At 37.7% G+C, this 27980-nt stretch overlaps 1 protein-coding gene across 2 annotated transcripts in view; it reads left to right on the top strand.

Annotated features, from left to right (window-relative positions):
- ZMAT4 (zinc finger matrin-type 4) overlaps nt 1-27980 on the top strand; it is a 361668-nt gene that overhangs the window by 216729 nt on the left and 116959 nt on the right. For both annotated transcript variants that reach the window (XM_066236449.1, XM_066236448.1), the window contains one exon: nt 12836-13063. In XM_066236449.1, the coding sequence (XP_066092546.1) occupies nt 12836-13063 (228 nt within the window). The remainder of the gene's footprint in view (nt 1-12835; nt 13064-27980) is intronic.

Here is a 27980-nt window from a genome sequence, read left to right as displayed (position 1 = left end):
ACTATATCTTGATTAGTGCCAACTGTTAATCATTGGCATCTTTATTTTGCTTTTGAGTAAATAGAGAGGATAAAATCTTAATCCTTGGCTGTTTGGTTTACAGTTAGTAAATCTACTATATCAAGAATGCTGATGGGTAGGGGCAGAAAGAACTGAACTGACTCTAATGTGTACCTGAACATTTCAGTTGGTCTTTTTTTTTTTTTTTCCAAAGTTAGAAGTGGGGAAGCAGTCAGACAGACTCTCACATGCACCCGACCGGGATCCACCCGGCATGCCCACCAGGGGGTGATGCTCTGCCTATCTGGGGTGTTGCTCTGTTGCAACATTCTAGCACCTGAGGTGGAGGCCATGGAGCCAACCTCAGCACCTGGGCCAACTTTGCTCCAATGGAGCCTCAGCTGCAGGAGAGGAAGAGAGAGATAGAGAGGAAGGAGAGAGGGAAGGTGGAGAAGCAGATGGACACTTCTCCTGTGTACCCTGACCGGGAATCAAACCCGGAACTTCTACATGCCGGGCTGATGCTCTACCACTGAGCCAACCGGCCAGGGCCACTTGCTCTTTCTTAACACAAAGGGGAGCTTATTTTTATTTTAGTCAAAATAAGTAATATGTCAACATATTTGATTAATCTTGACGATTTAATCTTTAAGAATTTTACCTTTTTAAAAAAATGTTATGTTTCATCCTGAGACTAGGATGTGGAATGAGTTATACCTAGAAATTCACAGTATCTTCACTTACCATCATATCCGTCTCTCTGTTCCCAGTAAGAGTCCATTCAACTGTAAGTTCCAGCTGCTGGTGTGTTTGGAATGCTCTACCCTCCATCACTGGGTATCGATAATGCTCACATCGTACAAATCTCCCTCAGGGGCAGTAAGCTCGTCTTCACATCAAACATTAGCTACCTTAAGCTGCCTCTCTTCTAAAGGCCTACTGTTCCAAGCTCAGTCTGCTTCCCGTTTTGGAGCAGCTTTGGAAAACAGCTGGCCATCAGTCCAACTTCTGTAATCCTCTATGCATCTCTAGTGTTACGAAGTCATACATCTGCTTTTTTTTTTTCTGACTATGTAATTCCTAATCCTTTAAGCATTCATCATACATCTTTCTTCCTTAAGCCATCTCTCTGAATCATCTCTGACCAGCTACTTGTACATTCCGCTACCGGTAGCTGAGCTTTTCTGACTTGCTCTTCCCAAACCCTGCCCTTGCCACATGCTCTCCACGTTCCCAGTCTCAGCTGGGTCAGCCGTTACGCCAGAGGCAGAGCTAATGTCAGTGTGGAGACAGTGGAGAAACAAGGGGAAAGAGACCTAGGATCCAGTCTTGGTTTTCTCCATGGCCAGAATACTTGGCAAATAACTTTTATTAAGCAAGCAACTTTAATTCTCACAGCAAGGGTGTGAGGTTGAACCATTAGCCCCATCATTTTACTTTAGGAAACATCAGCATAGTTAAAAACCTTAGTTTTATTTTAACACCCATGTTATTTTCTCTATACCTATTTACTTATTGTCTCTTACAATTTCTTTTCTTTCTTTCTTTCTTTCTTTCTTTCTTTCTTTCTTTCTTTCTTTCTTTCTTTCTTTCTTCCTTCCTTCCTTCCTTCCTTCCTTCCTTCCTTCCTTCCTTCCTTCCTTTCTTTCTTTGGTGAGAGGCCAGGGAAATAGTGAGGCAGAGTCCTGCATGTGCCCTGACCGGGATCCATCCAGCAACCCCATCTGGGGTGGATGCTCAAGTACTGAGCTGTTTTTAGCACCTGAGATTCATAGCTCCACTAGCCTCAGTGCCCAGGGCCACTCTCTTGGTGGGAGGGGAAGAGGAAGAGAAAGAAGGAGAGAAGAGGAAGGTGGGATGAGAAACAGATGGTTGCTTCTCTTATGTGCCCTGACTGGTAATCAAACCTGGGATGTACATACTCCAGGCTGATGCTCTATCCACTGAGCCACTGGCTAGGGCCATGATTTCTTTTTAGAAAGCACATAGACTTCTGTAGAATTAAAGCAACATAACAAAGGAGTTCTGTGAAACTGATTGAAATGTTTCCATTCCAGATTTCAAACTCCATGAGGGCTGGGGTGGTGCTATGTGCTTAATGTGGCAGCACATAAATTTAAATAAATGAAACATAAAAACATAGATGCTTGGTAAGATGGAGATGAAAGTGAGGCCATCACAGATGGTATCCCTCCATCCCCTGGTTTCCAACACTGGCTGTACACTGGAAGCACCTGCAAAGCCTTAAAATTTACCATTGCTCAGCCCCATGCCAAGGGATTCGGATTTAATTGACTTGGGGTAGGACCTGGAGTCCATAAGTGTTTAACCTTTTCCAGCTCAATTTAACCCTCAGCCAGGGATGAGGACCACCAAATCCTAATTTTGGTGCTTTCAAAATTTAGTTTGCATGTGAGCCAATTGAATCTCTCACAAAAGTAGATTCTCATCCTGTAGTCTAGGCTTGGACTTGAGATTTCCATCTTTAATAAATGCCACATGACGTTGAAGTTCTTGGCCTGTGGCACATACAGACTAAGAAAGCTTTAAGTATCATTCTCATTGACTGTTAATGGAACCCTTGTTCTAAATATTCTTCACTAGAAATAATTTATATTCTCACTCATGTACTCCCTGCATGGCAATGAAGTGTGAAAATTGTGGTCAAGCCATAGTTAAGTTAATGATTATGAATGAAACATATAAACGGTTCAGGCTCTGGGTCGGTTTCTGTTCCCTACCCAGAACTGAATTAATTGAATGATTTTCTAACACTTAGTTGCAAAGTCTGATCTAGCCTAAAACCTCTTCCTATTTACAGTCATCCTCTGCCCACCAACCTCATTGCTCAATATGAGAAGCAGTGGTATAAGGCAACAGTCTTTAAATTCTTAGGGGCTTGAGTTCAAAAGCCTTCTTGCTTTTGTATTTGACACACTGGAGGCAGCGCGCATAATGGAGCAAAGCGGCTTCATCTGCCTCACAATCTGACCTCAACACATTCTAGAGTTCCTTTCAGGTTTTATAGAAATGACTGAGAATAACATCAAACCTTCAGAGTTAGCAGTTTCTAAGTGACAGTTATTATAAAGTACTTTATTTCTAGATCAAATCCAAATACATCCATGCAAAGTATATACTTAGCTAGTATTCATAGTTTTAAATACAAAATAGAGGCACTTTTCACAACTTGCAAACTGTGAGTTATTAAGGCCAGCGTTACTTTCAGAGATACGTGTTTATGGTAACTCACACCTGAGGTTCAGTGGAGAAATCAGGAGATCCCTTCTGGGTGGAGGCATGCTGAGTGGAGGTGATGGAAAGTGTAGATGCCCATGCTTTCCTCAGAGACTGCTGTCGGGACTAACTTCCTGCAATTACTTCTAAAGTTTCAGCTTCCTTCCAGTCCAAGCCAAAAGGCCACCTTTTCTCTCTGTCTTCCTCTAAACCCAGCCTGCACTGTCTCTTCTGCTGTGCTTCTGACACTGATCACTCTTTTGATCTTTGAATTCTCTATACATATTCATAGGCTATAAGAAATGGCTCGGGAAGCTGGCTTTCCAGTGGAATCGCTGATGCTGCGGGATAAGTTAATCATTCCCACCCCTGAGCGTGGAGTATGGATTAGGTGGAGTTAGAGAATGACAGCAGAATGAAAAGAACAAGAGCTAAGATCAGATCCCAGGTTTCAGCTCACCACCCGTCACCACGCTGCCTGTGATCTGGGTGACAGGGCTCTCTAGTCTCCGGATGACACCTGCTGGGGCAGGCAGAGGACTGGTTGGTGAACCAGAGTCCCCATCAGGGAAACCCACTCTGCCCTCCCGCAGCTCGATGTTTTGTTTGAGGTTTATGAGAAAAGGCATTTCTAGGAGTGCCCAATTAGCAGGTCATCGATTCTTGCTCAAATGTTCTGTAGTAGGATAATGTCATAACTCTTAGTGTCCAGACAACTTAATAAGTATTTGTGTCCTAATAACTTAGCAGCCATCTGAAAAAATAATGCTTATATATATTGAAAGAAAATTCAATATTTGTATTTTCTCCTTAACTAACTACATTGGGCACTGCATAACTTCTTAAGTCTTAAGAATTAGATGAGACACTGTCACCTTTATTTCCTGTTCCTCATTGATGGCTGGATGAATTGGAGGAACACAGCAACCTCCCCAAATCCAGCTTCGCAAGACTGTGAACTCACTGAAAGGATTGTAGCATCTGCCGTATAAGACGCAACCTTTTTCGAAAAATTTGGGGTCTAAAAACTGGGTGCGTCTTATCCAGTGGTTGTGATGTTTCAAATGCTATAAGTGGAACTGAGGATGAGGCAATCTACGAAGACAGTGATTCATCCTCAGACACAGATGAGGACAAGCTAATGGATGGGAGTTTTGACAGTGATAAGGAGTTGTATGAATTTTATGATGAATAAAACTTGAGTTCAATAACTTTATGTAATACATATTTTTTCAAATTTCGGGCCCCCAAATTAAGGTGCATCTTATGTATGGGACTGACTTATACATGGGGAAATACGGTAATACTGAAACTGCATTACCTGGAGACAGTAGTTCCTCTGGTGTTTGATGGATGTAGCCATGCTTCCCTCAAAATTTTAAAATATTTTATGAACGTCTTGTATGTTCATCGCATCATCTCAGTGCACTTTGTGCAGAGTTTGGGAACTGTAGCCAAAGTGTATTATTTTGACACTGAACTTAGAAGGAATAAATGACCCTAACTGAATGTTGTGTGAAGACTGAATGCCATGAATACATTATGGACAAAGGTCAGAGATGTTGTGCTCTGGTTCCCAACAACCACAGTGAAATGAGTATTGCAATAAGTCACAATCTTTTGCTGGTGGATGGTCTTGCCTTCCATTTGTAAAAAACCCCACCACATTTGTAAAGTGCCAAAGTGAAGTGCAATAAAACAGGGTATGTCTGTATATCCACAGTGCAACAGCTGTTTTTAAGAGACAGGAGGGATGCTCTCACATCATATTAGCGTAATGTCCTAAAGTAAAACCACGAGTCCTTCTCTTACCTAGAGAGCTTTCTGGAGAATTAGCTGCTCCCCTCATTCAACAAGAGTTTATTTAACACATGCTATGTGCCAGGCTCAGTCCTGAGCACCTGGGAACATATCGAGGAACAGAACAGATAAAGATCCTTGTCCCTGTGGAACTTGTATTCTACCCCGTTTGCAATGAATGGAAGAATGTAGAGCAGCCTAGCCTTTCTGTTCTTTTGTCAAACAACGTGGGAAAGTTAGCAAAGGACTTTCCTCTCCTCTAAAGTCCTGTTTAATGGCTTATTTTCAAAGATTAAAACTCTGCAGAAAACTTAGGCATACTTAAGATATTTAGAATCTAATCAGTGACTGAAACTAGAGGGGATTATGCTATATTAATGAAAATCAATGATCTATGAATACTGTATTAATGAAGACTGATGACATATTAATTTAACACGAGTTAGGAAGCGATTCATGTTAATGGATGGATTACACTTAGAGTGTCGATGCAAAACTGAGTTGAAATAATGTTTCTTTTAGGTCATTCTCATCATTGTTTACTTTCTGGAAGTGTTTAATGGCACAGATTTTGGGACATGGACTATTTTATTTAATTCCTTCATGGCATAGAAAAAAACACATTCTCCCTCCCTACCTTGCAAACTTGGATAGCAGAATTTACTTCCAAGTATGTCATATGAGAAGGAAGAAAGGTTATTTATTTAATCTGAGTAATTAGAGCCATTTGTGGAGCTGCTGTATGGTGGAGAAATGGCTTTTCCTTATATCTCTGGAGAAGTAGGAGATATAGTAAGGTCTTCTACATCATAGTATCACTAAGCCAGCATTCTCCAGCCCATTTCTCCCCAAATCAATACTAACTTAATAAATAAAACACCGCAAATAAAATCTTCTGAGACTTAATTTAAGACCTAGTTGTGGCACCACAAGTCTCCTTAAGCAGTGTGTGTTAGTGTGCACAAATATGAGTTAGCATGAAATGTGGCCTATATACAAGTGATAAAATAAAAATATTTTCCTTCTGCATCGAGGAAAATATCTACATGCATATAAAACAAATTACTCAGAATTTGTATCTTACAAATAACCATCACTAAGAATTTGATTTATAGCAGTGATTTTCAACCTTTTTCATCTCATGACACACATAAACTAATTACTAAAATTCTGTGGCAAAAGAAATTTATTTTTTTGACAATATGGCTAGAAAATAGGTATAATTTTGATTCATTCACATGGGATGGCTATTGTTGTGTTGGCTGTTTTCATATTTTTATTTGATTGTCTAAGGGAAAAGAGATTAGTGCCCCTAAATAGTCTAGTGTGGCATGTTTTAAAAATTCTTGTGGCACACCAGGGTGCATGCCATGGCACACCAGTTAAAAATCACTGATTTATAGTTTTATAGTCTTTATGTATAGTTTTATGTGTGTGTATAATTTAATAATACATCATTTGTTCTCTACCCTACATATAAACCATATCTTTTAGTTTACGTTATATACTGAACACTTTTTCTAAAACATGTTTTTGATTACAGCCTGGTATTTCAGAGTATAGATTCCACAATTTATTTATTCTATTCAAATTTATCAACATCTATTTTGTTTTTAATCCTTTAAAGTAAGTCTAATGAAACCCTTAAAGATTTAAAATTTAGCTTTTATAAGTTAGTTATTAACATATGAAGCTCCCCTGAGTTGATGTTAGCTGAAATTCACTAGTATTTTTTTTTCATTTTTTCATGACATTAGTGTTGAGCATCTACCAACTACCCTTGTGGCACTGTCCTCTGTGAGAGACACAAAGAAAACCTATGTTTTGAGCCTTGACTTTGCACCATTTGCATTGAGTTGAGCATGTACCTGCAGAAGAGGCTGGCCCGTGTGGAGACCGAGCTGTCAGTCTACCCTGACAGGGGTCTCCTCAGGCCTGCAACGAAAGGCCCAGTCAAGTGAACTCTTAACCATGTTTGAAGAAGGAAGGAAGGAAGGAAGGAAGAAAGGAAGGAAGGAAGGAAGGAAGGAAGGAAGGAAGGAAGGAAGGAAGGAAGGAAAAGGAAAGGAAGGAAAAGGAAAGGAAAGGAAAGGAAAGGAAAGAGGAAGGAAGGAAGGAAGAAGGGAGGGAGGGAGGGAGAGAGGGAGGTAGGAAGGAAAAGTGATAATTGCAGAATTCCTACTGTCATTAATTTGATTTAAGGTAGGAAAGAAGAAAAAAATGAGGCAGTTCATCATAGAGACTAGAAATCAGAACAATTGTTTCAGAAACAATTTCCCACTGAGAATAGGCGTTGAAGCATAGGAAGTATGTTCTGAGTCTATAGTTTATGTGTATGTTTATTTGGCCTACTGCTCCCTCAGCACCATAAGAAATTAGCTGACATTGAAATATGGTGATGTCGTCGAGACCCAAGATGTGGTCTTTGCCGCTTACTATTATTGGGGTGGGAGGGCTAATATTGATTTATCTTCCTGAACTTCACACTACCCCACTGGGATGTTAGGGCAACTTAAGAAAATACATGGAATAGGCATAACATATTCATTTCAGAATATCACACAACTCAGAAGAATTCATATTATGCATAAGAATGCCTTAGGCAAGAAAAACCACATCCTTTAAAATGATGAAATTCCTTGAACAATTCCAAAGCCCCCAAATCCTTTTTTGAGAATGGGCTAGTGTTTGTTATCCTGAACTCCAGAGAGCTTGAGAGAGTGGTGGGTGTTAGTGGAAGCCTCACGTGCAGAGATTAAAGGGCACCCTGTGTCCTCGTTTCAGAAGATAAGATAGGTGGGTGGACTCCCATTGCCTGCTGACTGTGTTACCGCTAATCTAGCTAAGGACACCCACTTGGTGATCTGACAAGTGAAGCTTTGAGATCTATGGGTGGATCTTCTCTGCTTGGTTGAAAGTGCATCTGCTCTAGGCTCTTGAACAATTATTTCCAAACTTTTCACTAATTCCTGTTTCTCCACTGTGATGTTAAATCAGGTGTGACCCTAGAAGCTAGGGTGACCAGCTTATTCCAGTCTTCTCAGGATTTTCTCTGTGTTTGCACTTGGAAGACCCATGTCCTGGGAACCCTTTCAGCCCTAAGCAGACTAGGATGGTTGGTACCAGAAACTTGGAGTGAGGGATTGGATGCCATGTTATACAAATCAGAGTAGACGGCTTTTTGTTTGAAAGTAAAATTTCTAGAATGATGTGCATATCTGTACTCTCTGAAATGTACAGAAATAGGCCACTCTAGCAAATGAACAAAAGTTTGAAGAATATTGACATTTGAAATAGACAGTTGAATCCAAAAGAAGGAGAAAGATGGGGATGTGTGTCTACACTTTGGTGTTGTCCTTCCACAATTTAACCTTCACTTCCCCATAATCTTGTCACTAGTATTTACACTGACTAGTACAGCACATAACTACTTAAGTGCTAAATGACATTCTACAAGAAACAAGAAACTCTGATTACCAGTGCACATTACTCACTTCACATGTGAAGAGCATTCATTCATTCAACAAGAAGGTGTGACTATGTGTCTGCCACCATGGAGAGTCTTGTTGTATACAATGTTACATTACAGAGGGAGGAAATGTTTTGAGAGAGGCACACACAGGGTGCCCTGGAAATATTTTCCTCATTAGATCAACTGAGGTTGTCCTCTCAGGAAGAAACAAATACAGGACAGAGATACATATTATTTTAGATCATTACTCAAGACAATTACAAATAGCTGTTGAGAACTGGCTTCTTGACAAACTTGCAAAACACTAAAAGTGATATTGTAGATTATTCCAGTCTCTGGTAATTCTTATAGATCAAGTTTTGGAGACTGACTTGTTTCAATTGTCTCAAGCATTAAAAATAATATGAGTTTATTTTAGTTCTTCTGAACTGGCTACAGGTCCATGATCCTTTGTTCACACTATTTGGGGTTGAGTGAATTTTAAAAATCAGAAGTTTTAGAATTTTTGATATATAATATAGTACATGTACCATGTATTATATTATATTTCTATAGATCTGAAGCAGCACTTCATGATCAGAGATATTAATAATTCTATTGCAGTATGTGTGCACATTTACTCTAAGCCATATATATATAATATATATATATTGATACATAGTATATATTATATAGTATAAATAGCCTTTTGTGAATTCTGGTCAGGTTTTGATGATACTTGAATCACTAAGAAAATTTTGAATTTCAGAGATTTAAAATTTTTTCTGAATTAAAGTAAGGGATTGTAGACATGTTCTAGAGAAGACAGCAAACATGAAGTTGAATCAAAGTATTAGTATTATGATCTAATTTCTGTTACACACACACACACACACACTCACACACACCCCTGAGATCACAAAATGGTTGCTAAGGCCTCAGGGCCTCAAAAAAAGAAGGGATCAAGGGGCATCTGGCAGGACAGGTGTTTAGCTACTCTGTGGAGAGAAATGGTAGGTACACAGCAGCAGACCAGGCTGGTGATGGTGCCAGTCAGAGGTAGAGGGTACGACATCTCAATAGCTCAACGTGTATTTGAGTTTCTAACCATGAAAAGTGATCAGAATAGCTATTTAACTCTCATCATATTAATGAATAACATCAGTTACTAGTTTAAAGAACCTTTTATGTCTTGGTGAAATGGGAAAACTAATTGGGGTTTTAAGAAAATACCAAGTAATTATTATTCCTTTCCGACTCATATATAAAGATATGACATTTTGGTTATTGCCTACAAAAAATTTTGCTCCACTGCTGTTGGATGTCATACGAGACTTTCTTTTATGTGAAGATCTGAGAAGACTTTATTTTACAGCCATTTTTACATAAAATCTGGAAATATTTAGATCAGTGGTTCACAACACTGGCTGTGCTTTGGAAAGAGGGATGAAACTGGTGGAGGAAGAAGGTGTTGAAAACTTCTTGATGCCTGGCTCCTCCTCCAACATTCTCATGTAATCAGTGGGGAACAATCTAGATGGGGAGATTTTTAAAGCTCTCGGCCAGTTTAATGTTCATCCAAGCTCGGAAACTACTGGTTTTGACGAATTCACTTTTAGTTTTACGTTCTACATAAGGATAGTGAAGTCAATATTTAGCTAAATGTATTTGCAATTAGAATAAAAACATAAAGTATGCAATTAAAATAAAAATTAACTATGCATTATTTAACAAGTTTTGTTAAAAATGTGTTTTAAACTAAAGGATAATTCTGACCTTACTTTGTATTCATTTTATTAGAATAATATACTTTTGCCAAAGGCATATGTGTTATGGGCCAACTACACATACAGATTTAGCAGAATAACCTGAAAAATACTGTCCTACATAATCTTGTTATTTGGCATCCAGCCAAAGGCATAAAGAGAGAGAGCTTCTACAACTTGTTTTATCCCCAACACTATGGGTTTTAAAGACATTGTGACCCTGAATATTAACCTCGTGGAAACCAGAGACATCAAAGATGTTGCCAAAGTTTACACAGCTCTGTGGTGGGGGCACTCAACCCAACCTTGATTTTGGACTTTGATTTAAAGCTGTTTCCACTCCCCTCATACGACTTAGTTTGCCGTTATACAAAAATATCATATAACTTGGGTTGAGACTGGTGAAGACAGTTGGAAACAAAGCATAAGAAAATAAAATTTTCAGGCTATACAGAGGATAGAATTATTAAAGAGGAGAAGCTAAGATACAGACACAGCATCAAACTACTTTCATACATGCAAGATAAGATTACTATCGTCTTTGATGGATATTCTATTGTGCATTACTCCTTGCTAGAATATAGTGTATAAAGCATCAATTGATAAATTTGACTCTGGAATGTTGTTTTTAGGACCCAGTTTAGAGAAAAGTAAATTATGCTTCAACAATCAACATTCCTTCTTCAGACTGTGAACATTTGATATGTTTTCCGTTGCCACCAAAAACAATAGGTGGCTATAAATCTTCAGACATTGATAAGGATGCAGGAAACTTTGGAAGCCAAATCTAATTTCTTTCAGAAAAGTGGATCGAAGCCCTTTCACATGCAGGGCAACTGTAGCTTTTTGTTAGCATTTCCAAGTCACAGCAGAATGATGCTGTGTAGCTGCGAGGATGGTGCCGTCCCCATTTGAACTTTCTTCACATAGTGATTTATGACTGAATCTGGCAATGAAGCAGTTAAGAGATGTATTATTTCTCTAAGTCCTTATAGAAATAATACTACTCTTTCAGTCAAGTGAGTTGAGATATCCTTATACTATATGATGAAACCTCTGGACAGAGAGGAAAAGACTTTCTCCGGGTATTGTTATGCTACAGACATTTCTTGAATTAAACTGTCAGCAAATATTTATTTCTGTATCAGTTATTTTGTCTAAAAAAATGCAAGTACGCATAAAAGTTGTTTGAAAGTTTGGAGGTTAATGAAGCGGTTGGTTAACTTATGATTGAGGTCCCATATCTCAGCTTTTCCTTGGGGTGACCCGAATTTTCCTGGTGCTGCCAGCTGCCTACCACGTCACAGAAGGAAGGTAGAAACCACGCTGCTATATGGCATTATGACTGATGGGCTATGTGAGAATTTACATTTTTTTTCTCGGCCAAAATATCTGAATCAGAAAATCTCTCCCCCCCAAATAAAATCCCATATAAAATATGAAAATGAATGAGGTCTAGAAAAATAAGAAATCCCTTTGTTTATTAAGAAGTATGGAAAGAGTCCTTAGGGGTATCAAAAGAAACATTGGTCTTGGAAATTAAGGGTTCGGTTTGGAGTTCTCCCTTTGCTATAACTAGAGATCACACCTTCAGTAAATCATTTGACATCTCTGAAGTCCATCGTCTGGGAAATGGGACAATAATAAGAGTCAGTTATTGTGAGGATGAAAGCAACTCGTGTGTTGTAATACATAAGAAAGTTATTTTTTACTTTCTGTTAGTAAATTTCAAGTTAGATTCTTTTCTTTTTTTTCTGAACCAAAAATAACTATAAACTCACAATGGAATGTGTTACATTAATAGCTGGGCATGTGCAATCTTAAAATAGTGATACATGCCTTTTCAGTTTAGAGAAGCAACATCTGCTCTGTAGTGTTTGTCATTTGGTCTGTTTTTTTTTTTTTTAATGTACTTTCAACATCAATTTTAGCAGTTATAGGTTGAAAATAACCTGTCACAATACACTTAGAAATAACTGACAATGAAATTAGCATGATGCTAATTGGTACAATCCACATCATTGAAAGATCTGCTATCACTTGGGCAAATCCTTTATTTATTGGTGATTTCTATTTATGGCACACAAATGTCTCATCTGTTCATTCATTAGAATATTTCACGTCATGATTGTTCAAATGTTTATTTCAAGGTTTGGCTTCAATTTGATGAACAGACCACTCCTTATCTTCAAGAATTTATTTTAAAAGATCTTTCTTTCTTTCTTTCTTCCTTCCTTCCTTTCTTTCTTTCTTTCTTTCTTTCTTTCTTTCTTTCTTTCTTTCTTTCTTTCTTTCTTTCTTTCTTTCTTTCTTTCTTCTTTCTTTCTTTCTTTCAAGGAATGGTCTCCTGAACTATCAGAGGTGAGCATGACAAAGTGAGAACTCTGATCAAATTAAATTAGAAATTTTCAGTTGTGTTCTAACTTCAAAAACAAAGACTGGCCAAGATTATTGTTATGCCCTCAATAGGGTCTTAGATTTTTTTGAACTCTACAATGAACATGAGAGTCTTCCACCTTCGGAGATTGAGGACAAGTGAACTAACTCGGCCTGTACTCTCTCTGCTTGTTTGCCTTCACAGCCGCGCCCCTGAGCTCACTTAAGCCTCCCAGGGTGGACACTGCTCCCGTGGTCGCATCTCCTTATCAAAGAAGAGATTCAGACAGATACTGTGGGCTCTGTGCAGCCTGGTTTAATAATCCTCTGATGGCCCAGCAACATTATGATGGCAAGAAGCACAAAAAAAATGCGGCAAGAGTTGCTTTATTAGAACAACTTGGGACAACTCTGGATATGGGGGAACTAAGAGGTAAGAGAAATGCCCTGTCTTCTGTCCCAAAACTGGGCTTTCGGAGAGAGGCTTGTGCTTTCACGAATTGGCATGATTATTCTTATTAGGCTCATCCAAAAGGAATAGAAGAAAAAGGAAACAAGCAAAAAAACTAGCTTAATTTTTGTAATGTCCTTGTTTCAAAGTGTTTCTTATTTCCATATGTTTATTGACTTTTTCAGATCAAAGCCACCCATCGATAAGATTTTTTTCTTCTGCTTTATCTTTAAGCACCATCTCTAATGAATACTTTTAGACATGAACAACACGAGAGAAGATGCCAAAAAGCCAAATTGCATTATCTTATTTTAAACGTTTGTGCTATTATGAATTCAGCCCAAACAGGGCAATGCATTGATTTCATTTCATGGTTTAAAGCAAGCCCATGCACCTTTAATAGAGAAAACCCAAAAAATTGAGGCAAGATATTGCAGTCTGTCACAATGTAGTCAATGCCTGGCTATCTCACCCCATTTTGATAGATACTGTCTTGACTTGATAGAAACCAATAAGCATTCAAAGTTCATGTGAAGTTTCACAGAAGATTCTGAGTAGAAACTTGGAAATTTAGAGAGAGGATTAGTCCTGTGGATTTTTTCATAAGGCATATACCAATTGGTGGGGTTTTATAGAATATTTCATCATCAATAACCATTTAAGCATTTTTGGTCATCTATACATTTTGATCAACTTGATTTTAGCAACGTAAAACAAAATTACTTATATATGTTCATGAGAAAATACATTTTATCAGGAAAAATAATTCTGTGAAGGGTGCTGTTGACACTATATGTCAGATGTTGTATGGGTGAGATGAGCTGTTATGGGTTGGTCAGGGTGTCATCATTCATAATAGCTGTAAAAACAAAATTTGCAAATTAATTTTGCAAATGCAACCTAGGTTTAAATTGGGCTCCATGTGTAGAGCTTACAGTTTTTATTATTCCAACCAGGCTATGAACCTCCAAGAGAGATAATTGTAGTCAGGAAATAACCTGTTACAATTCTAGACCAAATAAGTGGAGTGGAAGATCATGCTGTGTGAGCTGAAGGGAGGGACAGGTCACTTCTGATGATATTGGTAAAGGAGATTTCGCCAAAGAAAGGGACTTAATTTATATGTACAGGCTAAGAGGCAGGAAAATGGAAGCTGTTAGCTGGCAAATAGACACATTATTATGAAAGAAACACGTTATTATGAAAGAATCCTCTGATGCAGCATATATTTGGGATTGGAAGTCCATTAGTGACATCTATAAAACCTGATTAGAAACTGATCATTTCAAGATATGTGATTAAAAAGGACAGATAAGAACAAACATTAACATACTTTTGTGTATGTTTTCTAGTTATAGAAAAACAAAATGGGGCTTAATATTTTTCTATGCTGAGTAACCTTATTGCAGAAACTTTTGAATCGTTATTATTGCTTTTTGTTGGAGGATTTCTTATGGGCTCAGTCTATGTCTCGTGAAAAAAAATACAAGAAGAGTCTCTCAAGAGCTGAAAACCTACCCACAACTCACTGTTCCTGACAGATAACAAGTTGGCTCAGTGACTTCACGGCAGGGCACTGAAGGAGAAAAATAGGGCTTTATTTATGTTTTGTGCCAGATATTATGACTTACAGAAGAATTATTCCTAGAGCATATTCTTCTTGTCAATTTTGAATTATCAGTGCTGTATCTTTTATGTACAACTACATCTTAATGACTTGGGCATCTGAATTCTGTTATGTTTGAGCAGCTTGTCTTTTATACAGAAGACAAAAAGAGCTGCTCTTTGACTTGATAACTCAATGTGACTATGACTCGGTAACATGGAAAATGCGATTAGCATTGAACACATTGTCCTTGAAAACATCCTTTTCACCTACCCCAGGTGACATCTTGATATATATGTATTCAAGCATTAAATATTGTAAAAGCTTGAGGTTTATCAACGATGATAACTCAGCACATTTTAAAACACACACACAAACACACACATACTCCTCTATTTCTGGAATGCCTCTAATGTGTGATCAATAGATTAATAAGGGCAAAAATGCTAATCAGTTCGTAAAGCCCAAACCATAACTTTTATTTTACTGAAATGAGAAATGGAGAGGCAGAAAGACAGACTCCTGGAGGCACCTGACCGGGATCCACCTGGCATGCCCACCAGGGGGCGATGCTCTGCCCTGTGGGGCATTGCTCCATTACAACTGGAGCCATTCTAGCACCTGAGGTGGAGACCATGGAGCCATCCTCAGTGCCTGGGCCAACTTTGCTCCTAGAGCCTTGGCTGCAGGAGGGGAAGAAAAAGACAGAGAGAAAGGGGAGGGGGAAGGTTGGAGAAGTATATGGGTGCTTCTCCTGTGTTCCCTGGCTGGGAATCGAACTGGGACTTCCATACACCGGGCCAACACTACCGCTGAGCCAACCGGCCAGGACCCATAACCATAACTTTAAAGAAAATGATGCCAAGCAACTGGAGCTTAATATGGCAATGTCACAAGCTTTCTTTCGTAGCACGTCCCCGTTTTTTAAGCAGTACATGCTTTTCTTATTATTATGGTTTTTCTGATTACCTGTTTTTCTCCTTACTCCCCCTTATAGATTGTTAGCAACTAGAAAACAGATGTCTGTCTGTTTTGCTCAATGGTGTGTTCAAAACACCTAGAACAGTGACAGCTACATGGAAGATATGCAATAATTGCTGAATGAATAAATAAACAGAAGAAGCAAATTTAAAAAATCACCTAACATTCTACATTCTTAATATGGCAATCATTATCATTTCTAAAAGGATCCCGATTGAGTAATTTTTACAGGAAATTAATTATGCTTTTTTCTATTTTTTTTTAAAGTTGTATATTTTGCATATTGTCAAATGATTAGATAGTAAGTGCTATGTATAGTTCAGTGAGTTTTTGCAAGGCAAACACCTGGGTAATCTATACATAACTTCTCTATCTTGAGAAAATTCCCATGTGCCCCTTCCCAGTCAATCTTAATCTTCTATTCCAGGGAAACACTTTTCTTATTTTTTTTTTTCTATAGATTAGTTTAGTCTGTTTTTAAAACCTCATATAAGTGGAAGCAGAAAGTATGTATTTTTGTGTGCATGTATCTAGCTTCTCTTGTATAGCATATTGTTGTTGAAATGTGTCCGCTTGTTGCATATGAAGCAGGATAGCCTTCTGTTCTTTATTACAGAATAGTATTTTACCCCAAATCCCACAATTTATACATCCATTCTCCTCTTCATTTTTGGGATGTACTATTCAGAGTAAAACTTTCATAAGCATTCTTTTTTTATTGTTGTTGTTGACATATGTTTTACTTTTTGTGGTGAATTCCTGGAAGTAGAAATGGTAGGTAATAAGTTGGGTGTATTTTTAACTATATAAGAAATGGCCAAAGTTTTTTTCAAGATTGCTTCATTATTGTACATCCTTAAACATAATATACAGTAGTTCTCTCTCATCTGAATTTTCCCTTTCCCTGGTTTCAGTTACCCACGGTCAACTGTGATCTGAAAATATTGAATGAAAAATTACAGAAATAAACAATTCATAAGTTTTAAATTGTGTACCGTCTTGAATAGTATGATGAAATCTTGTGCCGTCTTGCTCAGTCCTGACTGGGACATGAGTCTGCATATGCTCCCTGTGCCCATTAGTCACTTAGTAGCCTTCTCTGTTAGCAGAGTCACAGTATCCCAGTGCTTGTGTTCAAGACACTCTTATTTTACTTAATAATGGCCCCAAAGCCATTCACATAACTTTTATTACAGCATACTGTTATAATCATTCAATTTGGTTATTAGTTATGTTGTTAATCTCTTACTGTACCTAATTTATAACTAAACTATATCATAGGAATGTGTGCATATGACAAGAACAACATAGATAGGGCTTGGTACTAGCTGTGGTTGCCGGCATCCACTGGGGGTTCTTGAAACATATTTCCCAGAGATAAGGGCAAATTGCTATATATGAAGTCCATGTTCTTACCAACATTTGTTTTTGTCAGTCTTTAAATTTAGCCACTCTAGTGAATGTAAGAGTGTTTCCTTATGGCTTTAATTTGTGTTTCTGTAATGACTAATACGTCAAGTGCTTTTTTCAATATGCTTCTTGATCATTTGTGTTTTCCTTTGAGAAGTGTCTATTCATGTCTTTTGTTTATATTTTTCAAAATTTAGTTGTTTGCTCTTTTAATTATTCAGTAGTAAGTGCAAGATTTTCACATATTATTGATACAAATCCTTTGTCAGATATATGAATGGTTATTTTTTTTTTCCACATTGGTGACAAGACTTGGCTCTTCATGCTATGAAGAATATCTGGTGAGCAGACATTTAAATTATGGAAGTCTAATTTATCTTCTTTTTTCTTTTGTGATTGCATTTTGTGTCTCATCTGAAAAATCTTTGTCTACATCCATGACCAAAGGCATTCTGTATGTTTTTTTCTACAAATTTTATTATTTTAGTTTTTGCATCTATGATTATGATGTACCTCAAGTTAATTTTTATATATGATGTAAGGTAGGGGTGAAAATCCTTTTCTTTTTATACATTTACCAAGTTATTACAGCAAATTTGTTGAAAATATTTTCTTTCCCTCATTGAATTGTCTTGGCACCTTTATTAAATATCTATTCATTGTATGTAAGTCTGTTTCTATACAATCTATTGTGTTCCATTGATTTGTCTTTCTTTATGCCAGTACTACATTGTATTGATTTTTTTTAGCATTACAGAAGTCTTAACATTAGGTAGTGCAATTTTTTCCTATTTGTTCTTCTTTCTAAAGATTGTTTGTCCTAAATCCTTTGTATTTCTATATTAATTATATAATTAGCTTGTTAATCTCTATGTAGAAAACTTGTTGGAATATTGAATGGGATTGAATTCAATCTATAGATCAATTTGGAGAGAATTTATTTAAATTCTTCACAATAATGAGTCTTCCAATACATGAACATCTATTATTTCTATTTATTTATGTTATTTTAAGTTTTATCTGTAATGTTCTGCAGTTGTCAGTGTAATAGTCTTAAACATATTTGTTAAACTTTTTACAAGTATTTATGTTCTTTAACACTAGTACGTTATAATTTTTGAAATTCTATTTCTATATATTTGTTTCTGATAAATAGAAAATGCAGTTAATTTTTGTATATTGACCTTGAATCATGTAACCTCCATATAACATTTTACCTATTATTTGTACATAATTTAATAGCACAAAAAATTTATACCTTTTGTATTTTTATTGTATTCACAGTATTTAGTCATTGGAAACTATAAAACAGTGTTAGCACTCTTGCCTTTCTTTATTTCTAGTGGCAGATCAAATTTAAAAAAAGAAACTATTCTTACAGGATAAAGAATTTTCATGAAGTTGATCTAAATAGTTATTAATATGCATAAGCTGGTTACTAACTCAACTTTAGTATTATTCATTCCAGAAAACAGATTTTATCTCTACTTCTAAGTGTTAATTTAACAAGAAAAACAGTCACCTCTTTCTGAATATAGAATACAATATAGAAAACAAAGAAAGTTATTGAATTATGGAATTATAAAGTTTAATGGTGAGAGGTACTTTAGAGGTTTGCTTTATAGTTTAAATTCTTTCAGCATAAAACACAAATATAAAGCAGTTTCTTGTTTATAAACAGTGACAGTATGAATTATAAAATTATAGCTAGGTGAAAATGGAATACTCATTTTGCAGACTTTGTCACTTATTCTTTTAAAAGTTTTAGAACTAAAGAATGCAGTTATATCGTTACAGAGGAAACTTGAACTATAAGTCTAGAGGTCATATAATAGACCTGCATTTTATTGTTCACATCACATAATAATATTGTGTCTGATTGGTTAATTCTTTGTACCAGAAATCCTGATATATATGTATAGGCACCTGATATTTTAAAAAATCACTTTGGAGCAAAAAAGGTAGGTAATTATTATTATTATCTTTTGTAAATCAATCATAATTATACCTGTTTTTTTGTCAGATCAGCAAAAAATGCGTATTTTTATGTGTATGTGTGTGTGCCACAGAATTATAGTAATTCTGTGTAGCATAAAATGAAAAAGGCTGAAAATAGTTGATCTAGACTATCCTGGTATAATTCTCATTTAATGACATAGGCAAAAGAACTCACTTGAAAATATCTTTCTGAACATCATAAACTGATAGTGCTGGAAAGAACATTGAACATTACTGAATTAAGCCCCTTCTTTTTACAGAGAAGTATTCTGAGGCTCAGAGAAATGAAGTGACTGTCCCCTTCTAAGTTATGGTGAGATCCAGGATTCCTGATATAGATGCATCTGTTTCCAGTGATTCATTATTGACTAACTAAAACACCAATAATTAACTATTTTGGTCTAAAACAATTGAGTTTGAGAGCTTATATATTTTACTAGAAAGCTTGCTTGAACTCAAGTACAGAATAGGCATAGTCAACAGTTTCCTGGGAATGAATTCTTTGTAAAGTACATTATATACCTTTAAAAAGGGAGTTTCCCCCCGCATTTATGATTCTATCTTAGCAGGAGTGAATATAGAAATGGAAGGAAGTTATATTCACTGGTCATAGGGCCTGGAATTGAGAAGCCAAGTTCTGTGAAAACATCCTTCTAGAGAAGACACTAGAATTCATTACTTCCTCTGTAATACAACTTCTGCCTTTATTAGCAGGAATGGGAATTAATCTCAAAGAGACACAAGAAGCTTATCTGGGACCTCAAATCATAAAAAGCAGTACATGAGTCAGAATGATCAGCCTTCCTTCACAATTAGCAGAGCACTGGAATGAGAGATTTTTCCCTTGTAAATTATTTCTGCCGTGGATTTTCAGGTGATAGTGAATCGGCTGCCTTGTATGCTGTTCCACTTAATTTTATTCTGGCCTTTGCCGACATTTCAGGCAGCAGACAGCTTGGTCGTTATCATTCAGTGGCACTGCTGTATCTTCGGTTTCCCTGAGTTACCTGTGCGGGAGGACTTGGCCACTGGGTCTGCTTCAAGACCAGTGGAATTTCTAGGTTGAAAATAAACAGTTTTAAAAAGCAACCAGTGCAACTGTTGCTGTGTAACAATTACCCAAAACTTAGTGACTGGAAACAACACTTGACATTTATTATGTCTTGCAGGTTCTGTGGGGAATTGGGGATTGGCTTGGCAGGCTGATTCTGGCTCGCGTTTCTCATCGCACTGCGGCTGAGATATGGGCCTGAGCCACAGATCTACTTTTGAAGGTGGTTCCTTCCATTCTGAAAAACAGATTAATGGTTGTCAGGCCCTGGAAGTAGGGGAGGGAGAGGGGCTGACTACAAAGGGGCAATAAGAGAGAATCGGAGGGGTAATAAAACTTGTCTGTACCTTGATATGCAGCTATATGAGTTTGTTAAAACCTGATTAACTATACACAAAGAAGAAAACAATATGTAACATTTAAAAGCCAAATAAAAGAAAGAAGAAAATGTGTCTCACTTATAGGACTGACTATATGTTGGTGGGAGACCTCAGCCTTTCTGCTCGTGGGCCCCTCCCAGAGATTTTGAATGTGCTTGTGAGATGGTGGCTGGCTTCCTACAGAGCTAGCCGTCCAAGAAAGCTTCAGGTGGAAGCTGTCTTTTTTAAATGCTTGAAAGTTACGTAGCATCACTTCCATCACATTCTATTAGCTAGAAGTCAACACCAGTCTGTATTAAAGGGGCAGTAAAGAATTAAACACCTTTGGAGAAAGAATTATCAGAGAATATGGAGACATATAAATACCACCACAATCCATCAAAACGCAGGGGGGACACTGACCTGCGTGGCAAACGCTTGCTGTCACCCTCATAGACTTTGGAGTGAAAAACATCTCATCCATGGGTAGAATTACTATATGCAGTAAACACATCAAGTCAAAGATTTCATTTTTTAGTTTAAAGTAAAATCTTATAGAGATTTCTGCCTATCCTCACAAGAACCAAGCCAACAGAAAACAGTCTCTCTGAGTTCTTTGCCCGTGACCTGGACCTGTCGCGACGGCCATCAACGCTGGGCTCTGCAGAGAAAGGGTATGCTCTCACCTGAACATTGCTTCAGGATCTCCACTTAAGTTTTAAACAATTCTTTCTTCATCCAACAAGCCTTCATACTTGGCCACCCCAACAGCTTTATAGATCCAAAGATTTGGGGACCAAATTGATTCTAGTTAATATACTGCTCACAAAAATTAGCGGATCAGGGAACATGCAGATACTCCAATACTTTCAGCCTTGTATATAGTACATTTTCACCAATGAAATAAAAGTTGGATTTGCATCTAATTTGCATAGTCAAGCAACTATCTTGGACTTGTCGTTTGCTTTTCTGATGTCCTTGTTTAATAAAAAAAAGTCAAATGCTTCTTTTTTTATCACTTCATATTCATTTAAAAATATCCCCTACTGTTTGTGAGCAGTGTAGTTGGTTGTGGTCTCTGAATGTCCCTGTGAGATGCTAGAGGCAGCAGTGCTGATCACCCGAATTAAGGTCAGGTTTGTAGCTTGTTATATGTCGTTTATTATTTCCTTTCCGACTCACTTATTTATTCATTCATTTTTTTCATTTGATCTACTAATACTGAACTTCTGCAGGGCGCCAGACACAATGTGCTGGACAGACACAACAGCGAACGCGAAGTAAAGGTTCTTGTCTTGAGAAGAGGACAGGAAATAAACAAGCAGATATTTTTAGCCTGTGGCAAGGCCTAAAGGGAAAGAGGTAGTGTGATCTGATAAAATAATGAGGTAGGAAGTCGTTTCCTGTAAGTGGGATGGTTGGTGACAGCCTCTGAGAGAGGCGGACATTTTAAACTGCGACCTGAAAGAAGGGAAGAGTCCAGGAACGCAGCACCAGCACATGCTTATTCCAAGCAGAGGTACTAGCAGGTGCGAAGGGCCCGTGTGGGGGAAGCGCTTGGTACCTCAGACGCCTAATGCAGGCAGAGTGCCTAAAGCTAATGAGAGGGGTAACAAGTGATACTGGGGTTATGTGGGTCATCTTGTGCAGCTCATAACAGGTTACTGTAAGAAGTTTAGATTTATTCTAAGTGCATCTCATCTTCCTTGTGAATCCGAATCTTCCACATTTTCTCTAGTGAAAGGCCCGGTTCATTTCTATCCCAGGTCACCTGCTCTCCCCTCTGTCCAAGAGCAGTTCTTGTTTCTGCCTTTCCTATGAAGGCACCTACTGACTTCCTTTGCTCAAACCGCTAGCAGATTTTTAGGATAGCAAAACTTTCTGGTAGTCGGTCCATCATTGGTTCATGGTTTTCAGGGATAACAATGCCCCGGAGTTCCTTTCATATTGAAGGTCAAGGACAGCTGGCATAGGCCTTTTTAAAATACTGTTGGCAGTGATTGGGTGGGTTGGAGAACAGATGCTGGCTTCTGCAGAAGAGCAGGGGTGTTGAAAGGAATGCATTATGCATTCAGGCATGTTAGGAACGGTTTGCTCAAAGGAAAATGGGCCTAAGAAATGCCCACTGAAGTCTTCGCTTCAGAATAGAGGATCTGACCGCTGAGTAAGCCTTGTCTAACTGGGCAGGTTGAAGAGCCAGGCTGGTCCAGTCTCGAGATGCAAAGGTGACAGTGAGTGGGAAGTACAATTTCCAAACTTTGAGATTAGAGGAGTCAGGTGAACTTGAAGAACAACCAGGAGATACCCAGGCCAGGCAGCTGAGTGGGACAAAGTTGCAGATTGAGGACAGAGCCTCTGTAGAGGCCTGGGGGCAGGGGACAGTAGGGCTCTCTAAAGAACTGTGTGGTATGGCTGGAGCTTAATGACAGATTTGAGGACACTGGAAAAAGTAGCTTCGGAAATAGAGTCAGATCATGGTGGGAGTTGAATATTTTTTACTTAACCCTGAAGGCTATAAGGAGTGATTTACATATTTTTAGCAAGAAAATTACATATTTCTATTTTGGGTACTTCTATTTTTGAAAGAGGTCTCTGCAGACAATGTGAAGGCTTGATTAGAAGGGAACTAGACATAAGGCAGGGAGATTTATAGTAGGGCTATTAATTTAATCCAGTGAAATTATGCCAACTTGAACTAAGTAGAGTAGTAGCCATGAAGATATAAGTAAAGGGAACAAAATGAGGGGAAAAAAAGTAGATGTGAGTTCAACAGAATTTGGAGGTGAATTGGTCCTCCAGAGCCCCTTGCCAGCTGTCCCTTCCATGGGGGGGGCAGAGCCGGTCCATGGTTTACTCGCACCTGGCCGTGCTATCTGCCAGGTACTGGCACAGCCTGCTTCTGAAGCGTGAACCCCGTTAGGAGTAGGCATAGGTGTTATCCATCCTGGTCTTCTCAAAGCATCCTGAGGGCAGGGTCCATGTCTTCTTTTATGACCTTTCAGAATCCAAAAATATATATATTGTTGATAGAAGGTCTTGAATGAATGCCCAGTGATTTGGGTGGTTTCATTTCTGTTATCTAACTTAAGAACCACACTCCTGGTTCTCTTAAATCTGTGCTGCGGTCAGCATTATCCGCCTCAAATGATGATGAAACGTTTCCCAGCGTTGGATATTTGACAGAAAGAGTATTATGTCACTTATGGTATATTTTTATTAGTAAGTTAAAAAAAGAATGAATTCTTTTTTTACACTAATATTTTCAATCTCTGAAAGTTGTATGCATTTTATCTAGATAAGAATCGGCAGAAAACAGGACCTTGTAGGCAGATATGATAATTATAGAACGCTATTCTAAATTGAATGCTAGGGGAAGAGGTGCCAGAAGGAAATGCTCTGCTTTGGATTACACCTGGTTATTTTTGCATTATTATTTTTAATGTGTTTTGACACCTCAGCTGTTGCATATAGACTCACTCTGATCTTCAGAGCCCACATTTTGGCTTAGATGATTAAATTGCTTAAATGGCTCGTGTTCTTGTCATATGATTGGAGTGGGAAAATAGTGTGATATAGAAGAGATAATTGTCACTCATTCATTCATTCAACCTCATGTACTAACTACCTATTATGTGCCTGGCTGTGTTTTCTGAAGTTACACATAACATTAAAATGTCTGTGATTCATTTTCTAATCTCAAAGGATATAAAGTCTGGAGCAGGAAAGTAGAGCAATATAATACCTTTTGTGAAATAAATATAACACAACACACACACACACACACACACACAAACACACAAAAGGAGCTTAAGAGTCATCCCAACACAATGCTTTGGGAATTGAAAGTAGAGAAAAAAGTTATTTCTAACTTGGAGCTAGCATTAATGGTCATGTGGAAATTGGCCACCAGGTGTTTTAGAGAAGAGAGGTCAGCTTGACAAAGAGCATGAAGAAATGGGAAAAAGTGTGAACATAATTGGCAATTGGGTTCATTGGGGTTAGATGTGTACATGAGACAAAGTTGGGGAAACAAATTAGAAACAGATTATAAATAGCCCTTGCATGTCAGGCAAAGCTGAACTTTATTTGATAGCCAGTAACATTTTTTTTTTTTTAGTAGGGAGATGACCTGTCTCATCTGTGCTTTAGGGGATTGAAGTGTGATGAATTGAAGTGGGCAGATTCAGAAGGCGCTGGGAAACCAGGTAGAACTGATGCAGAGCCCTGTGTGCAAGCCCAGAGGGGCCTGAGGTAGGGGAGCAGAAGGAGGCACTCTTTGGCATACTCTCCCCTACAGCAAAATGAAAAGGAGCCAAAGCATTAGAATTCTCAAAGACACCTTGTCAGGGCCTTGAGAGCACTAATAATAGCAAAATATAAATTTAATGAGTAATATGAATAATAACTTAAATTTTTGTTCAGTCTCAAATCCAATAAGGAATGTAGTTGATGAACATGCACAGTAGTTTATTTACATCTTGTGGGCGACTTTTTCTTCAGTTGAGACAGACTTTTTCCCATTATTGTTATTAATGAAGCTAATAAATGCAACACTGTCTAAAGAAGCTTGGTTAACTCTTCATCATCGCTGACTGGGTTCCAAAAAGATGAACATGGCTTTTAAAATAGAACAATTCTGCCTCCATTAATGCATTATGGGGACGCTCATTAGAGAACTGGAAACCAACTTGGATTTCTAATTTCAGAGTGGGCTAATACCTTGAAAATTGCTGTAAATTTGGTACAGGAACCAGTGTCCTTGGCTGTGAGGTACTGCCCAAGAAAAAGGCAAAAACAACATCAAAACATACCCAGCCAAATTCAGGACAGTTAACTGTTCTTAAGTTGTCAAATAGGTTGCATTGAGGAAGCTGACAATATTATGTGAAACTGCTAAACAATTTATCTTTCCTTAGGGCTCTAAGGCCCTTTCTGAGTAATGTTGACTAAAGGTCTCTATTGTTTTGTTTAAGATCAGGAATTAAGATGAGACTTTGTCAGAGCTTAGCACAGTGTTTTCCTGAGGTTCTAGGAACACGTATCTGTTATGTTGGCTCTTGAATAGCTGTGGGCTTTGTTAGTGGCATGGATTCATTTGACAAAATAGGGAATGTTTGTGAAAAGATACAAAATCAGAAGAATCTATCTTTTAACAAATGGGAAACTATTTTGTTTGTTTTTAAAATGATATCTTTAACTCCATGCAGAAAAATAGTCATAAATGTCTTTTATTTTAAAACTGTTACAGAGAGACCTAATTTTCTGCAGTAGGTGGGATTCTGTAACATTGACTGAACTGAGACTAAAGTATACAAAACAAATGTCAGGTTTACTCAAAGTAGGACATACCTGCTGATGTTTTTGTTCACTATCTTATTTTGACAAATATTTAATGAGCACTTATCATGTAATAGGCACTGTGATAAACCCTGGAACATAAAGTTGACATTGTCCTGGAAGATAAAAAGAGACATTCTTTTGTCTTCAAGAAGTCCACAGGCATTGTGTTGCTATGGCAAGTGAGATACTGTGAAAAAGATTTTTAGTTGAAGATCTCTGATGGGGCTTGTGTCTAGAGATAGGGGAAAGAATCAAATGAAAGTGTAGTCCATTTGATCTGTTTTTCCACTATTTTCTGCTGCTGGCAATTATCATCCCATGTGAACGTTAACCCAAGAAAAAGGGGATTTTATAATTGAGTTTGAGGCAAGGGAGGACGCAGCAGGCACTCTGATAAGCTGTATCTCAGACCCTTGAGTGGCTCTGTGCCCAGTTCTAAAACTGCTACGTGAAAATAGAGAAATTCAATTCTGTAGCTGTCACCCAAAAGAAAGACCCCTGCATTTATTCACCCATTAGTCCTTCAGCAAATACGAGGCGATTGTTATGTTACAGACACCATGCTTGATGCTGAGGGTGCAGTAATGGAGAAGGCCTGGGCCTCACCTTTAAGAAACTTCTATGCTAGTAGGAAAAGCAAGCATTTTAACATTATTTAATGGATGTGTTTAAATTCCCCAAATGATTTACACATCTTTACTATAAGAAATGGGAAAATTTCTTGGAAAAACCACTTTTATTTTTAAAAAAAATATATAGTAGTAATAAAACTAAAGGTTTCTTTAGAAATATAGAAGTGGGTGGTGCGCTGCCAATAAAAACCTTATTTACCAAAACAGATCTTTTATTTGGAAGGTGCGTATGATATCTGCATTAGCTAAGTGGGTTCTTAGGCTTGAATAATGAACAAAAATATACAATAACTTGAATTTAGAGTCTATTTTTACAATGTATGACAAATAATGATACATTTACTGAAATAGCTGTTGGACCAGTGAAGAAAGTGGTAGCAGAGCTTTTCACAGACACCAGCTGGCAAACTGTTAAATGAATTGAAATGAGTTATCAAGCACTGCTGTTTTGTAAATAAGAGTCTTGATTTCTTCTGCCATAACATGTGAAAGCAAGGCATCTATTGCTCAGTATAAACCTTTTTTGGAGGGAAACGATCATTTCGCAAAATCCTGGCAAATCATTAAGGTTCAGTAAAGTGGACTCAGAGTCAAACCCTACATTTGGGTCCTGTATCTGTTACTAAGTAGCTTCAGAACCTTGATAACTCGCTTCACCTCTTTCGGCTTCAGTGAAAATGAGAGTCTCAAGCCTTGTCATTTACAGTGTTTCTTCTAGCATTTTCTTCCATCTAGTTTCCATCCAGGTCAGTCTGAACCACAGAGGAACACTTTCTTGTGAGTCCGTGTGCTTGAGGTATAGCTTCACCTTCAGAATTAGTTTAGCTATATAAGATTATTTAAGACTAGTTTCAATGAGGAATTGACCCTACCGTGGGCCCATAACAAAGAGTTTTATCTTGTCTCCTCTCTATTCTTTCTGATATCCCATGGACTACAGCACAGGGGCAATAAAAGCACTTAATTTAGGTATGTGGTCATAGCAAAAGCTTTTGATCATGATTTGCCTTGAGTCTGAATAGACTATATCTGAACTTGCAGCCCTAAGCAAATCAACACAGAAGGAACTTGGGAGGAACTCAACTTATTCCCCTCATGCCTGAGACTTGTCCATCCCCAGCGGTCAATGTCAACTTTATTCTTTTACTTATCTCATCTCTATTCTATAGATTTCCCTCAATTTCAAGGGCACAGCTATACATTTTCTATTTCCAGCCCTCAGACATAAAGTTCTTCAATGAAGTCAGTGGCCGTTGGCCTCTCTAACACATGCACACACGTATGTATACACACATGCATATATGGTTACTGACCGTATATATTGTTTCTAATTTGAATGAAAAGAAATCAGCTAATATTCATACTGTTGTTTCCCTTCATGTGATAGGTACTTGTTCTCTACCTGCTTTCAAGATGTCTCTCATTTTTTCCAAGTATGTTTACTTTGTGAATGGAACTCACCATTGTTGCAACCCAATCATGGAAATCCACTCTAGTAATATTGGAGTAACTATCAAATGAA

The sequence above is a fragment of the Saccopteryx bilineata genome, chromosome 6 (assembly GCF_036850765.1).
Source record: "Saccopteryx bilineata isolate mSacBil1 chromosome 6, mSacBil1_pri_phased_curated, whole genome shotgun sequence".
Lineage (NCBI taxonomy): Eukaryota > Metazoa > Chordata > Mammalia > Chiroptera > Emballonuridae > Saccopteryx > Saccopteryx bilineata.
Note: the sequence above shows the minus strand (reverse complement) of the source record. Positions and strands in the feature narration are given on the sequence as shown.